Here is a 15,411-nt window from a genome sequence, read left to right as displayed (position 1 = left end):
CCCGCGTAGCCTCCGGTTACCAGACACAAGGTTAATTAAACGAACCGTCCTTAGCGTGGCTGGTTCAAAAGTTCTTGTCCTTGGGAAAGAAACTCCCGGGACGCTGTGTCAAAGTGGAGCATATATTTATGACAGTGTTGTGATTAGTTTGGGGATGAAATGAGATTCATATGACTAAAGTTGTACGCGCAGGAAGAATAATTAAACCAACAAAAAACCGAGCTGTGTCACTTTTGGAATCACTTTTTATTTTGAATGTTACTGAATATTGCTCGTAATGTGACGAACGAGTACTCTGTTGTACTAGAAAAAACCTAAAACCTCCTCTTTTACAGGGATTTCATAATTGTGCAACACTTCCTTGTCTCTTTTTTATAGGAAATTAACTGCATAAGATGGAATTTTGGACTCTATGGAACTCTTATAGGACAGGCTACTTGGAAAATCTTGTTAGATTTGTCCAACAAGGGTGCGATAGATTCTAATTCCCATAACATTCAGTTCATTTCTAATGAGAAAGTGTCAATAAAGTGTCCCAAAGCACCTGGAAAACTCAGTATGCTTTACAATTGTTCAATATCGTAACGTTGATCGTCACAGCATGTTTGCACGTCCTTTTTGATCACATTGATCATGCGATCGTTATTTAATGTGGCGCCTTCAGTTTTGCCGGTATTATTGGCAAAAGAAAAGAGATTGTCTATGCGGTTAACAATTCAACGACAGAGAGAAGATAAAAAAACGTTCCCTCGAAAACACACCACCAACGGGGAACACGGGACGCGATGACAAATAGCTTGTGCTTTTGCGGGTTTGTGTTTCGCACAGGCACAGGCGATCGACCTGCCAGCAACCTGAACGGAAAGCGATTCGTTTCGCTCGTTAGATAATATCGATGAACGAGAAGATCGATTGTATGTAATGAGTTATGCTATATCTCCCGAGCCTGGCAACCTTTTCGCCGCCTGCGAGGAAAACGAGGAATCTTTTCCGTATAGAAGGCAGAAGAAGAAGAAGAAGAAAAAAAAACAACAACAAACGGTAATGGTTGAATGAAAAATTGGTCTGTCGCAAACTGGTGAAGGTAACACGTTATACTGCCTACAGCGAAAGTCCAGCCTTTGTCCATATGGGACGAAGTCTTTCCATCGATCCGCAAACATGCGGTGGCACATGGTGGGTTGAATGTCTCATATTTATTCTTGGCAAAAGAGACGCTTGCAAGTCATTGTAGATCGAATGTGTGTTTTGTAAATATTATTAAGCTTAAGTTTAGAGGTTATCTGTTTTCATTATACCAGCCGATTCGTTGCGGCTTGAATATTGTGTAGACCTCTTTGCTATACATCTTCGTAAGCATTGGTAAGAACCAACAAAGGAAAAGGTACAAAAAAGCACACGCTTAGAATCACGAGTGACGACAATATTGTTTGCCAAAAATTATGTTGCCTCGAGGCAATGCTTCTCCCACCTCCTTTTGTGTACCGAACGGAAGCTCCAACCGAAACGCACGTACCCCACCGTACCAGGCCTGCGGCTCAATACTGTACGCGGCCGCGATTTGTCTAAATAAAGAAGAACTTTGCCGTGTGACAGTGGAATCGATTGAAACACTCACCTTTTCTTCCTCCGGCCAATCGGCGGTGGCTACCGATTCCCATCTTTGGCGTGCGGGCCATTTTTGCCGTTCTTTACCATTCTTCGCACACGTTTTGCTACCGGCGGAGGGTCTGCCTTTGCGGGCGAGCACGCGGTAGACGATCTTTTCCCGCTGCTCCAGCGTGTGTGTGTGTGTGGTGCGAAACAGGAAGGGGGAGGCTGGTTATGAACAGGGTGGGTGGTGGTGGTGGTGTCATCGCGTCCTGTTTTGTTCGTTCCTGAAATGGTTCTCGCTAATAATATTACCTCCATTTTTGACGGAGCCTCCCAGCAACATTAAGGTGAGGTTGCCGTTGTCTGTCGCGGGCGGCCGTGTCTCGTTTTGGAAGTATTAAGAAAGTAAAAAGAAACGCTTCCACCGGAAGCAATGCTCCTCCATCACACCGCCGGGCAGCCCTGCTTCTGTAGTGGCTTCGGCTGCTTGTTCGACTCCACGGCGAGAATAGCAGCGGTGAATAGAATTTACGGATTTACGGAAAATCTATATGGATCAACCGAAATCCGTTTGCCCGGTCTGTTTTTTTTATTCCTCCTCCCCGACAGCGTGCTTCGTTGAGGAGGAGGAAGGTTCTTTTCGACAATAATCCGTTGAACGAGCGCAAATTGGATTGCACTTTGCGCCGCCGTGGTTGATTCAATGGTTCACTGCCAATGTTAGACTCATAGTCGAGGCTTAACGTGTGTTCGCTGGCCGAAGGTTAAGAAAATCGATCCTTTTAGATGAGCTGGTGTGTAATGACCCTGTTGTGTTGGGCTCGAAGTGTGTGTTAGACGATTGTTCAGTCAGGTATTATTTGGGTTTAGGTCGTCCGAAGGCGTTCAAGAGTATGTTTCATTATAGAATTATATATTGTCGCTGTATATAACATCTTTAATGTATGCATTTGACTAATTGTTGTTTTTTCTATATTTTGTATCGTTTCAGATCACACCGAGCAATGAACAATGTCAGGCAGCGAGCTGGCATTTTTTCTCTGCAAATGCATATTATAAGCAGTTACAACATCAAATCTGCTTTCTTCTGCAACTGAAACATTTAAATGTTTTTTTTTTTTCTTCTATCAAATAGTATTTGAAGCAGTCAAATATTCTACAATAAATGCCTTTATCGCTCTATTCTCTCTTTCGTAGGTGGTTTTCAGTTCGCAAGTGTCATTAAACCAAACACGTGTGACGGCACGATTGTCTGCACTCATCCAACACCCGGTGCAAAACGCCAGTACCAGTGCAATGTGAACGTGCTCGATGCGTAAGGATAAAATCCTGCAAAATCCTTAAATGGCGCAACAGCGATAGAAATTAAGCGTTGGCTTTAAAGTGCATTTTCCCTCTACGTGTGTGTGTGTGCGTGTGTGTTGCTCTGCATTGGTGCATTTATGTTGTGTTACTTTTATTTACTATTTATTTCTCTTACCCACCCATCCCCCCGTTCCCGTTACCAATTGCGGCCACTACTGCGATCCTGCTTCAGTTCGCCTAGATGTGGTCTTTTGCTTGATTGTGGTTTAACCGTTAAAGTGTCCGTTTGGTCCGCCATTTACGTGTGAATCGTGTGTGCGCGAGTTCGCGACCGTTGCTTCCCTCGTGGTGGGTGTATTTTAAGTGTTCGCTTCCGTTTTGCATTTCGATGGGAGAAATCAGTTCCCCGCGTGGTGTACATGTGCGCTGTCGGTTGGTGTGAGCGAGCGTCGTCACTCGGTGGAGTTTATCGTGGAGTGCGTGTTGCGAATTAAATTATAGAGTAAAGTATTTAAAGTGTATTGAAAAGGCGCACAAAAAGCTGGCCAGTAAGGAGTGTACCAGTGGAGCAATAAAGTTGTGAAGCTGCTTTTGCTATAATAGTGTTGCGAGTGAAGGGAAATAATTGCTGCAAGAGGAGTGTGCCGGAGTGCAAGAAATAAAACCAAAGGGCGTTTGCTTGCAACATTTCGTCCCTTATTTATTGAAAGGAGTGTGTAGCATAATACATATCCCGCTTGAAAATCGTCCATCGACGAGAGCATCATCTGCGGCAAAACATGTCCAGCGAAGAGGATAAACCTCCGGCACCGCCCGTGCGGTTGACGAGCAATCGGGGTGGCGCTGGCGGCGGTGGTGGTGTCATTGGTGGCGGTGGAGGCAGCTCTGGAGTGATCGATCGAATCGATGGTGTCGCTCCGGTGGATATGAAGCCGTTGCCAAAAGGTACGAAAACGGGAAGAGCTGTTCAAACTGTACAATATTAGTTGAGAATTGCAACTGAAATTGTTCTCATATCATCCAATCAATAATCATCCCTAGATGAATCATTTGTTGAATCATTTCTTTCAACTTAAATTGAACATTTAATTAAACAAATTTCTAAACACTAAAGGACCATATATTGCATTGGTTTTTCCCTCGAACGAAGCGTAATATTAATCTTGATTCTCTATCCGTTCCCATTTTACAGAACCAGAAGATGCCGACCGGAAGAAGAAAACGCTCAAAAACAAGATCAAGGTATCGAAGGCGTCCCACAACGACTCGAAGCCGAATATATCCTATCCGACCAACTTCGAGCATACGGTGCACGTGGGTTTCGATGCCGTGACCGGAGAATTTACGGTAAGTGTGTGATAACGGAAACCAAAACACCAACAAAACACCCGTCTTAGGCGAGCGATGGATAAAGAGAGCGAGCGGGATGGAGGTGCTCGGCTCTTTAAATTAAACCCCGGGCATCCTTGGACTTGCACGAAAGCAAGCGCACGTGGTAAGATCGAGCAAAGGAGAGCAAGGTTAATGTGTGTTGTGTATTAAACCTCCTCCCACCCGCTTGGGCAGCAAATGAACCCCTCTGCCCCCTCATCCCAATATGTACGGTAAACAACGCACAAGAAACGCGTCTACTTTCCACTAATGGTGTGATGCAATCTAATTTGAATTGGTCGGCGTTTGGTTCAATTGCCCCCATCTGCTTTTGGATACAGGGGGGGATATGTTGGATATGTTAAGAATTGTGGAGTAGATGGCGCATTGTTTATATCGAGTACGGCGCCCTAAACAACCTGTCCGCCGGACAGCATTGCGCGTGTACATATGCCAATCAACCTGTTCACGCAATCAAGACGACCTCGCCAAAAATAAAACGATGCACCTTCTACCACCCCAAAACTTCACTTTCACTTGCGATGGCCATGTGTTGGCAGGAGGGGTTGGGATGGGAATTATTTTCCCTATGCGCGTTCCGCAAAACCGGGTGGGTCACCGGCAAAATCGAACCTTAATGCAAGAGTTAGTTAACGACCGATGGGAAAGCTGGTGGAAAGGAATAAGTAGAAGTGTGCTTCTAGCCAAGTTTTTGTTGTTGCCATTTTCCTTCTTTTCTTTTTTTAATCGCGAGGAGGGCCCAAATATGATGGCGATTTGGCGTCGCTATTTTGTTCCGGTTGTAATTTTTACCGCCGCAGCCGTTGTTGCCTTATTTTGATGGTCGTGTTTTGCGCCGTGAGTGTATGGAGGAGGGCATGTGCTGTGCGTGCGTGTAGCGGTGGTGGAGGAGTGTTTTTTTCTTCTTTCTGTTTTTTGGTTGCAAAAGTATTCGCTAGCATTTTGGCGCATTTATCTCGTTTGCCGAACGTGCGTCACGTCACGCCGGAACGATTTATGGCCGTTTTGTGTTGGGTGGTCGAATGGTAAATATCCCTTCCCGTTTTGTTTTTATGCTCCCCCATGCAGAATCCCAGCCACACCCTCCGCCCTCCCTCCGTCTCTTTGCGATCTTTCACGGCAAAAATTGTAACAGAATCCTATTTTTGTGTTTTAGCTCGTTTTGGGGTGTGTGTGTAACCTTTACCATAGGTTTTGCGTTCGCTTTCGTGCAGGATCGGCTCTAAACTTTCACTTCGACACGCCGAAACCCTTTTTTTACGACTTTTTGGCTTTATCTACTCTTCGTTCGGCTGTGAGCGCGTCCCATTCCTTGCGGTGGGGCTGCCTATGTCTGTGAAATTTTGATTAAATTGAGATGAAATTCCTCATCAACGTGTGTGTCACATGCACTCCACGTCAATAAAAGTTTCCATCGAGCGGACGCGCACCATCATTTGCATTTGTGTAATGCTACATGTAATGTTGTAAGATCGTATGGCTTGTGTTAGCCCTATGCTAGCAAATTTAAACTTTATCAGCAGGGTCCAAAGCGAACTTTTTTTTATTTTGGCGAAGGATCGTTATGCCATTTCCGATCGTGACAACATTGCAAACTGCTGGTGCTACATCTCACCATACTTTTTGATCGTTTCGGATTCGTTGAACCCCTTGCTTGACAAAAGAGAGAATGTTCTGTTCGGTCGGAACCTTGTTTGTGGTCGCTTAGCGGAGTGGCAATTGATTGATTTATCACGATTTTTTCGACAATTTTTGTTTGCTGCATTTTCTGCCCCGGTTTGCTCCTATTTTCTCATTTCCACTCGAACACGGCTTGAATAAAAAAAAAGGTATATTTTCCACCGAAATGGTAGCATTTTATGTACTGCAATTTGTGTGTCTGTTTTTGTTTATCGTTCTCAAATTCACTCTCGTGCAATAGTTATAAAAAAAAACAGCAAGTACATGGGTGGATTGGGATCGTCAAGAAACGCAAAGATAAACATGGGCAAACATGCTCTCGGTCTATAAAAGCTTCGTGATCGATTGTTGTTGCAGTTGGTTGACGAAGATTGCACCGAACGTGGCACTGCTTCGGCCATGTAATGAACTGCGATTCGATTGATGGTCGATATAAAATTGACATGAGCGTGACAGCATTCCGGCGACAGTTCGGCTGACGCAAATTGATAGACCCGCAGACGGAGAAACGTGTACGGTTTGCGAAGAAGATTCGGTGAAATGTGTGTGTGTGTGTCTTTAAATGTCCAAAAATATCATCCAGCTTTTTTTGGGTTGTTGTTGTGTGGAATGAGTGCGTTCTTTTATTTAATTTATTTTGAATGATCAAATTTGGTATCTGTCCGTCCTTCTTAAGATTGTTGCGTAAAGGGGTTGTTGTTTGCCAGCTTAATCCATTTAACTCTTAAAACCATAGCTCGACGAAGGTTTTCTAAATCCATTTTTTTACACTGTGTCTGTTTCGATTATTTGCCTCATAAATTCCAACTCCGCAACCTAGGGTGTTCTGTTCGTCCGGCTTTTTTTTTGGCAGACGCTAGAAACACACGCTCTACTTTATTATATTCGCTTTGGAGTTGTTTGTATCGGAAAACTATTCAACATCCATGCCACCTTCCCGCGCAACTGTGCGTCTGTGCAAACCATGGCACGGTATCTAATCTTTCCCGTTTGAGTGGCCGCACGAACGTCATCCCGGGCAACTGCAACACCCCTACTCGGTGACTAATTATGGCGGCAGCTGCTTGCCAAACAGTTCGTTGGCTCTCGCCACCACAGAGTTCGTTATGAGTCCCGGCGACTGGAACTGGAGCAAGATTTGCATTCGCCAGCATTCGCGGCCATGCTGCGATGTGCTTTCCCATTTTTTTTTGTTAAAGTCCAACCGTAGCCAAACAAACACTTTCAGCAAACTGCTGCTACGCCAAACTTCTTGCGCTACAGCTGCCAATCGGAATGCAAGATGTTTAAGGTGAATGGATGGTGGAAGCAATGCTGTGTAGTTGTGGTGTTTGGTTTCATTTTTTCGTTTTTTTTGTACACCCTGGAATGTAGGTGGAACTTACCTTTTGCGCAATGGGCATAATGGGATTGTAAACTGTGTGTTTCCATCGCCCACGCCACTGCGCTCCCCTTTGCCCCTTTGCTGTTTTGATGTTTGCGAACTGTTTATTCTGTTGGCCAGCTATGGGGCGGAACGGTCGCAAAACAGTGTATAACCCATAGCCAGGGGGTGTGGGGGATATCAATAACTACTGATCGATCTCGCAGAGGCTGACTGACTTTGTGCATACTTTTGCGCTTGTTTGCCAATGCTACAAGTTTTACCATGGGTCCTTTATTCTAGGACGTAGGAATTACAGGGCATCAGGTGCGGCAATGCCGTGGCGCGCTCTACTTGTTCATTTGAGCATCTGATTGCATTGAAGGCAAACGAAGTTGTTTTTCCGCATTTTTGCCTGCTGTTTTGCAATTAGTGAATTGCAATTCGCTCTGAATTTACGTTAATTGATGTTTGGTGGAGAAAATAAATCTTCAAAAATGAAACCGATACAATAATTAGGCAATAATTATGTCATGAATAATTACAAGGTTGTTTTTTTTTTTCGTTTAATTTACTGTCGTGATAATGTTTAGCAGGGGTCTCAAAGCTTAGCATTAAAATTAAGCTTCAATAATAGGACGCTGACGAATGTTTATATATCCGGTTAGTATTTTCTTATTAAAATGAGATTTTAACGTTCATCCACTAGCTAAAGCTAACGTCAAAATGGCCTTTAGCAATGATATTTATGAGACTCCTGATGTGTATCATCAATCGAAATAAGCAAGTATGTTGTTTGGTATACTTTGGTATAACGATTCTTAGAATATGCTGCTCATTAATTAGCTTAACATTTGAACTAAAATTAATACTGGTTCGAGCAGAAGTATCCAAACTTTTCAATTGATGGGCTACATTGCCTCCCAATTTACGTTGTCGAGAGCCATTTCCGCCAGGTTTAGCTAATTAAGGTGCTGTGCTGTATATGTCAATAAGTTTTAATAAGGAAATACAAATTGAGTATTTAAAATTTTGACAGTTTGAAGCCTTTTTTCATCATTTTTTTTAATTTTAATATTTAAAAGGTCGTCTAGGGCTGCATTCGCATTGCATTGGGTCTTGAGGTTCGCATTTTACTCCAGGATTACAGTATTGTACTCACATTTTTGCCTTCATAACTTATACAATTTATTAAATAACAGTATTGTGCTCACATTTTTGCCATAATAATTTATACAATTTATAAAAAAATTCCGTTTGTACATAAGCTATTTGTTTAAGCTGTTTTCATCTTGCGTTTGCTCATGAGTGCTGTATCGTGTTCTGCATGTGTTACATGAGCTAAACTTTAGAATATTTGATGCAAGAAACGATGCTGGAAGGTCCTTCAAATCTGAATTTATAAACCAATGACCAATGCAAAATCAATTGCTTGAGACGTTTAACAGTTTTATTCATTTATACATTTTAATACTTTCGCCCAATGTATTCAACTACCAGCCACTAGCCACAGGTGTTGAATTCAGTACGCTTCTAACGCAAGCGGAGTCCCCACTGACACTTGCAGGCGCAGGAACGTTGCTCATAATAATTTCAAAACCAAGTCACAGAACCACAACTGCAGCGCAGTTTCCTGAACTTTGCCTGAATGCTTTTCAATTGCTATTTGCAAAACGATTCCAATATTCCTCCTGCGCCCCTGTGTCACTGAAACTATCACCCTTCGTGTGTCACCGAATCTGACGACGCTTTTCGAAGTGCAACATGTGAGTTGAGGTAAACGTTTGCCAGCACTGGTGTCGCGCACCAACCCCGGGGGTGTTTATGGACCGGCTCGGTATATGCACATCGGCAGTGATTGCATCGAGCTCCAACACAACGCAACTCCCCTTTGGGGGGGTAGTTCGCTTTTATGCTGCAGTTGATGTGTCGGGATCGTGTCGGGTGTCGCAGCGTAAGCGCTCATTTAACTCCCGCTCGCTCGATTCCCGTTGCTGCAACAACGTGATGCTGTTTTGAGGGGAAGGGGGGAGGGAGGATTGGCGCTAATTAAGTTGTTTGCGGCGGAGAGGGCCCTCTCGGTGGAATGCGGTCCAAAATCAGGTGTACAATCTAGCTGAAATTTGCGGGAAGTTTATACCGCTCGACGTTGTGCCACCATTAAAGCGTTCGATGTCGTGCTAGAGCACGAGTTAAAGAGCACACACACACAAAACCCTAAAGAACAGACGGCATGACATTGAAGTCAGTTAGCAGGGAATGTTGTAGCTTTAATTCGTACTGTTTAGTGCAAAACAACGTGATATTAGGAGCTTTAAAAAGGACACTCATCTCACATGATCGTTAATTACTGCTTTCAGACGTTAATTCCAATATTATTTTAATCTGTGTAGGCTCCGTTACAAAAAAAGAACGACCGCTCAGATTATCCAAATGAACCTACTATAAATAGACCGTTTGCTCTCCAACGTTACAAACAACGCCACAACCAACGACAGCTGGTATGGTGTCTTTCCCATTACGCCGCCTACCTTCGCATTGCAATTCTGCGTTGCTTAATTAATTTAAATTCAAATCATAACGCCGTTGTGAGGATCCTTGTTTTTTTTTGTGTGTGCTCCTTTTTAAGTGCCCACTTTACTACACCGTTGCCCCCCCATACTCTGCTGCTTTGTGTGCCATGCCAAAGGAAATGAATGAGCAACTCATTCTCCGCTCCATCCCTTCCGTGGCTGCAACCGAGTCCGCAATTGGAAACGCGTGACGGAGCAACGGCAAAAAGGATTATCCTACTGCTGGCAGGCGATACCTCTCGATTGTATGCCTTTAATGCGAAAGTGTTTGTGTGTGTGTGTGTGGGTGTTTGGATGTGTTAGGCTAAAACACGTACAGACGAATTGAACTTCCTGTGCAGCCACCAGCACCATTCCACGCGGCGCTGTGAACTCCAGGTAGGTTATGGCAGCATCGTTTGCCGGCAAAAAGTGTCGGGGGTGGAATGTTTTTACAACACCCCTAGACATGCCCTGTGGGCGTGTGGAAAAGGAAAATTAGATTTTACGTAAAGGTGAAAAACGCTTCTCGCTACTCTACAGTAAAGCGTCCAAATTAGCTCTCTACCAATTCGCAACCCTCAGGCTAATTTGTATCGCACTCAAGAGAGCGAGAGAGAGAGACAGAGAATACAAAAACATGATTATTTTTTAAAGTTAGCAAAAATTGTAATAATTTTACACAACACCATTTCCCATCAAAACATATGTCCGTGTCACTTTTGCTGCTGGTGCTGGTACTGGTGATGAAGTTTGTGCGTTCTTAATGTGACACTTTGGTTAATTTGCTTCATCCATCTCCATCAACGTCTTGTGGCGCTTGACTGGCTGGGCGGTGTGGTTCGTCCTTGCGTTTAATTCGGCCTTTTCTTTTCGGCAGAAACTGGCACTGGCACGTTGACGGATCATCCTGTCCCCACCGCACGGCAACCCACACACGCGCGGCTCTGTGTGTTTTGCCCAGCTCGGATGTCGGCATCCTAAACCTAAAAATAAACTTCACACTCTTCGACGGTGCGGGTCGAGAGTGCGCTTCTAAGACGTTTGCCATATTGGCGGGGAAAATCACGGGGCGGGAAAGTAGGTGCCAGTGGCATGGTCTCTAGTTTACGGGTGCTGGAAAACAGTAGGAAGGGGAAAAAAACGGTAAATCAGAAATATGCGACACGCTGTTGTGTCAGTGTCAGTCAGCAAAAGGGTGGTGGCCACGTTTGTAGCAGCCACCCACGCACCCACGTTTCATTCATTCGTTTGTCGTTTGTAGAACGTTTGCGGCATTGCTAACGCCGGTAGGAAGATTATGATGGTGGTGTGATGATTGGAACTACAAAAAAAAAATGATTCGTATTTCATCCACAAGCAAATTTCATATCTTTTTATGTTGAATAAAAGTAAAGAAATTGCAAATATCTTCATTCGTTTTGAATCGTGTTATTGTGCGAGAAATTTGCTCGTTCTTCAATAACTCATAATGTTGTTAACATAAAATTTTAATTTTGGCTTATTTATTAATAATATTCATTTCCGAAAAATGTGCTTCCTTTCTTTGCACGTATTATAATATTTGTTGCAATTTTTTATGATTTGTATTCCATCCTGCATAAAACAACTTTTCACCAACTTCAACTTCACGCTAGTATTTTACCTTTATGTTGTAAAATTATATCTAAAAATATATTATCGTTTCATGCATCAAACATCATAAACGGTCAATTTCAAAACGATTTCACATCTGAAATGAACAAAAATCGATTCCAACCTCATCCCTTTTGACCCCGTTGGACGACCGTTGCTGTGTTGTTCGCTTCGCGCCCATTAACGCAGACACGGTATGTAAGCTCCTCTCACCAGCAAGGCAACATTCCTGTGCGATATTATGGCCTTTTATCATACTTATCGCGCATCCACACGGGGCCCCCAGGATGCCATGAGCATGCACCCACTCGTGTGGGAGCCGAAAGCTGTCAAACACCGGTCAGAAGCACCGGTTTTTTGGTCGAAACATCAAACACTGGAAAGCAAAACACACGAGATAACACGATCTCTGCCCCGATGGGTACTGCACACTCCTCTGGGATGGGTTTCGCGGGTTTCGGAAGCAGTGCGGGCAAAACGCTTTCGCTTCAAAACAGCTTTCTAGCTGCCCGGTTTTAGGACAGCCTCCGACACAATAGAATGTCTCCACTGGTAACGACGACAGGACGGGGCGTCGGCGTTGGAGACGGGGAGTAGCGATAAGATGCGCTTTTCCCGTTTCAACCAGCGAGCCAGTCAGCCATATCGCTCCAGGTTTCGCTGTCTGATGAACTGAAGCACCTTTTAGGGCTTAGGTCAAACGTCTTGGTCAAAGTAAAAGCGCGAGAGCTCTCGGAACCTCTACCCTCTTGCCACTGGGCGCGCAAAACCGACACCCACGGTGGATGGATCGGTCCGCTTAATCGGCCCTTCTTAATCTGCCCATCAAGGAAAGTAAATAATTCATCCTCAGCACACCCGAGAATCTACCGTGTTCCACGGCAGCAAGCTACGGTGTGTGTGTGTGTGTCGCCCAAGACCGGTTTATCCAGGCGAGGAGGGGAGTGGTGTGTGTGTGGTGCAGGATTAGGGTACATATTTTTTTAATGAATGTATTTTCGATAAAACACGCTTTTATGTTTATTTCCCTGCGGTTTTAAAACGGCTTCTCTTCGGTGACCCTCCCTCATGCTGGCATGAAGGGGTGTGTCAAAATGATGGGAAACTTAATTTGTTATCGAAGATCGAAGGGCAGCAGTGTTGTGCCACTTTCCAATGCATTTTGCTTTTGTAATGCTTTCAAGCGGAAGTTGTAAGCGAATCATTTTCAAACGAATGTCCGAGCTGCTGGATTGAGAATTGTGTTCATCGTGCGATAGTGAAAATTCTCCAGCATAACGTTCGGTCTGTTTCATTTCAAAGATATATACTTTTAATCTCAAATCTTCCTCCACCCGCGTGACCTCTCGTTGTGTTGAGCTTAGACGAAATGGTGAGAGAATTTTTGGTTTTGTTTTCTTCTCAGCATGAAGTGGGCTTTAATTTAGTAGTTTCTTCCCTCCGGTTACTCTCCAATGGCGATGGCGGAAGCGCACCCGCTGCCAGTGAAAAGCGATAAAGATGATCTTGTTGTGTGTGTGTGCGGGTCTGGTGCGCGCCAAGCATGATTGAGTGCCGTCATTACCACCAACCGTCGTCAGCATGATGATGGGGCATCCGTGATCGTCTTGCGCTTTGGCGTCCGACTTTGCTCATCACAAATGCGTCCATAAAATGCTTCCGTTCTTTTTGATGCCGTATCAGTTTGTGAGAGCAAGAACGTTGTAAATAAGAACGGGTAGAAGAGAGTCAGGCCTGGGAGAATATGCTTTCACATAATTTAGAAATGGATTAAAAAAAGAACGATGTGACAATTGTTAAGATTTAAGATAAGATTCAATCCTACAAACCTGCTTCTTTTATTATAATGGAAATCTTAATGTTATATTTACCGGGGGGGTAAATCTGAATATTTCCGGACAAAAACAATGAAAAACAATAATCCAGTAAGAAAAAAATGTGAATCCAAAACTAAACAGAAGGAGAAACACAAGCACGGTGGAGCAGCGGTGCGTTGAAAGCGATATTCGCACCGTCACGCAAAGTGCTGCAGCCAAACACTGCGCAAACGTCGGTAATAAAATTAGAACGTCGGTGTTAAATCATCGCAGCTCGTCGCGGGATCAACAAAAAACAAAAAAGACCTCCAACCAAAAACGATCGCTTCACTGTAGCCCTTTTTCCAGCCAGTTTCTTTCACGGTGTGTAGCACCATCGGGCAAAGGAAAGCCCTCCCCACCATGGTATGTGTCATGGGGCTTAGAATGCTGCCCCAAAACGCACACACACACGCATGCAGTGGCCACTGTAAGAGGAAAAACTTTTATGGATGTGTGTAATGGTTTATTAAAAACGTTTCGCGCTCGCAGCTGTTAAACTGTCTGCTGCGGTGAAGAAAACTGTATGCGGGAGAAAGTGTGCGCCCGTTCGGTGCGGCAAGACTTTGGAAGCATGTTTCAGTGTGTGTTTGAAATTTAGTATCGCCTGTCGCCAGCCAAAGGATGGGTTATAATTCTCGACGGAAGCGGCGGGCCACTCCGGATGGATGGTTGAAGTGCGTGAGAAAGGGACTCCTTTGCCGAGCTTTCATTAGGTTCAAGAACGGTACAAGAGTGCAAGCCTCGGTGCCGCAGTCGGCTACGCTGGAAGTTGAGTGGAGTGAAGAAAGGATTGTTTTATGATTTTATTAAATACACATGTTCCGCAAGCATATTCCGTACGCGGGAGCTCTTCTCTGTGCCACGTCCTTTCACAGAATTTACGATCAATTTTCCCGAAACCACCACCCCTGACACGCAGGCACGCACGCACGCTGCCGCTGCTCGCAACACTGTCCTCATAAATTATGCCCTCAAGAAGAATGTCTATCAAGCCGACAGAATTCGTTATGTGTGTGTGCGTGTTGAGCGATGAGAAGCTGGGGCTATATTATTGGTTGCGAACGTGCCACAGACCTTAGAATAAATGAAATGATGTCTTGTTAGTGGATGTTGTCTTAGCGATTGTGTAATGATATGTGGATGGATTAATTACACCAGATGTAGACAGCGCTCGAAGCATCAAACTCAATCAATCAATTCAATGCAATGAATACTATTTCAAAAGAATAAATAATTCACCTCGTTGTCGTTAATCTCGAATTGCTTGATTCCTCATTCGGGCTAGCGCAAAAATCACATTACTATTCAATTACCCATGCTCAGCGGATGGAGGCTCCCCGGTGTAGTGATGGGTAAATTTGGTAAAAATCTGGAGCCGACTCTGAACCGACTCTGATAAATTCGGAATCAACTCCGGAAGGTAGGTCCGTCCTGCACTATCCGGAGTCGTCCTGAGTCTTCCGAAGTTGTTCCGAGTCGTCCGGAGTTGTTCGGAGTTGGAGTCATTCGGAGTCGTCCGGAGTCGTCCGGAGACGTCCGGAGTCGTCCGGAGTCGTCCGGAGTCGTCTGGAGTTGTCTGGAATCGGCTGCAGATGGATTCATCCGAATTCATCTGGAGTCGACCTTCGAAACAAAGGTTTGCAAATAAAGTGCATGCGCAAAGTGAATGACAAAAAAACACAACGAAAGGAAATGTCTTATCACAAGCACATTGCACCACACGGCTTCTGTTGACCGACCAATTATGATTCCGGCCGACTCCGGACGACTCCGGCCGACTCCGGACGCCTCTGGATGACTCCGGACGACTCAGGACTACTCCAACTCTGAACGACTCCGGCCGACTTCGAACGACTCCCAACGACTCCGGACTACTCCGAACGACTCCAAACGACTCCAAATGACTCTGGACGGCTCCAGACGCACCAGAGAGCACATCACTACCCCAGTGGCCGCCCCAACAAAGCTTAGCATGCAAGCGCCCTGGCGAACGAAGAAAGTACACCCCGGAATGCGTCAAACCCTTGCTTCC

At 44.7% G+C, this 15,411-nt stretch overlaps 1 protein-coding gene across 8 annotated transcripts in view; it reads left to right on the top strand.

Moving 5' to 3' along the window:
- The window catches only part of LOC120896761 (serine/threonine-protein kinase PAK 3), a 53,762-nt gene that overhangs the window by 4,721 nt on the left and 33,630 nt on the right, over positions 1–15,411 (top strand). For all 8 annotated transcript variants that reach the window (XM_040301174.1, XM_040301179.1, XM_040301173.1 and 5 more), the window contains exons 2-3: positions 2,791–3,843; positions 4,091–4,245. In XM_040301174.1, the coding sequence (XP_040157108.1) occupies positions 3,678–3,843; positions 4,091–4,245 (321 nt within the window). In that variant the 5' untranslated portion in view covers positions 2,791–3,677. The remainder of the gene's footprint in view (positions 1–2,790; positions 3,844–4,090; positions 4,246–15,411) is intronic.

Source organism: Anopheles arabiensis, chromosome 2 (assembly GCF_016920715.1).
Source record: "Anopheles arabiensis isolate DONGOLA chromosome 2, AaraD3, whole genome shotgun sequence".
Taxonomy (NCBI): Eukaryota; Metazoa; Arthropoda; class Insecta; order Diptera; family Culicidae; genus Anopheles; species Anopheles arabiensis.
This window is presented reverse-complemented; position numbering and strand designations above follow the sequence as displayed.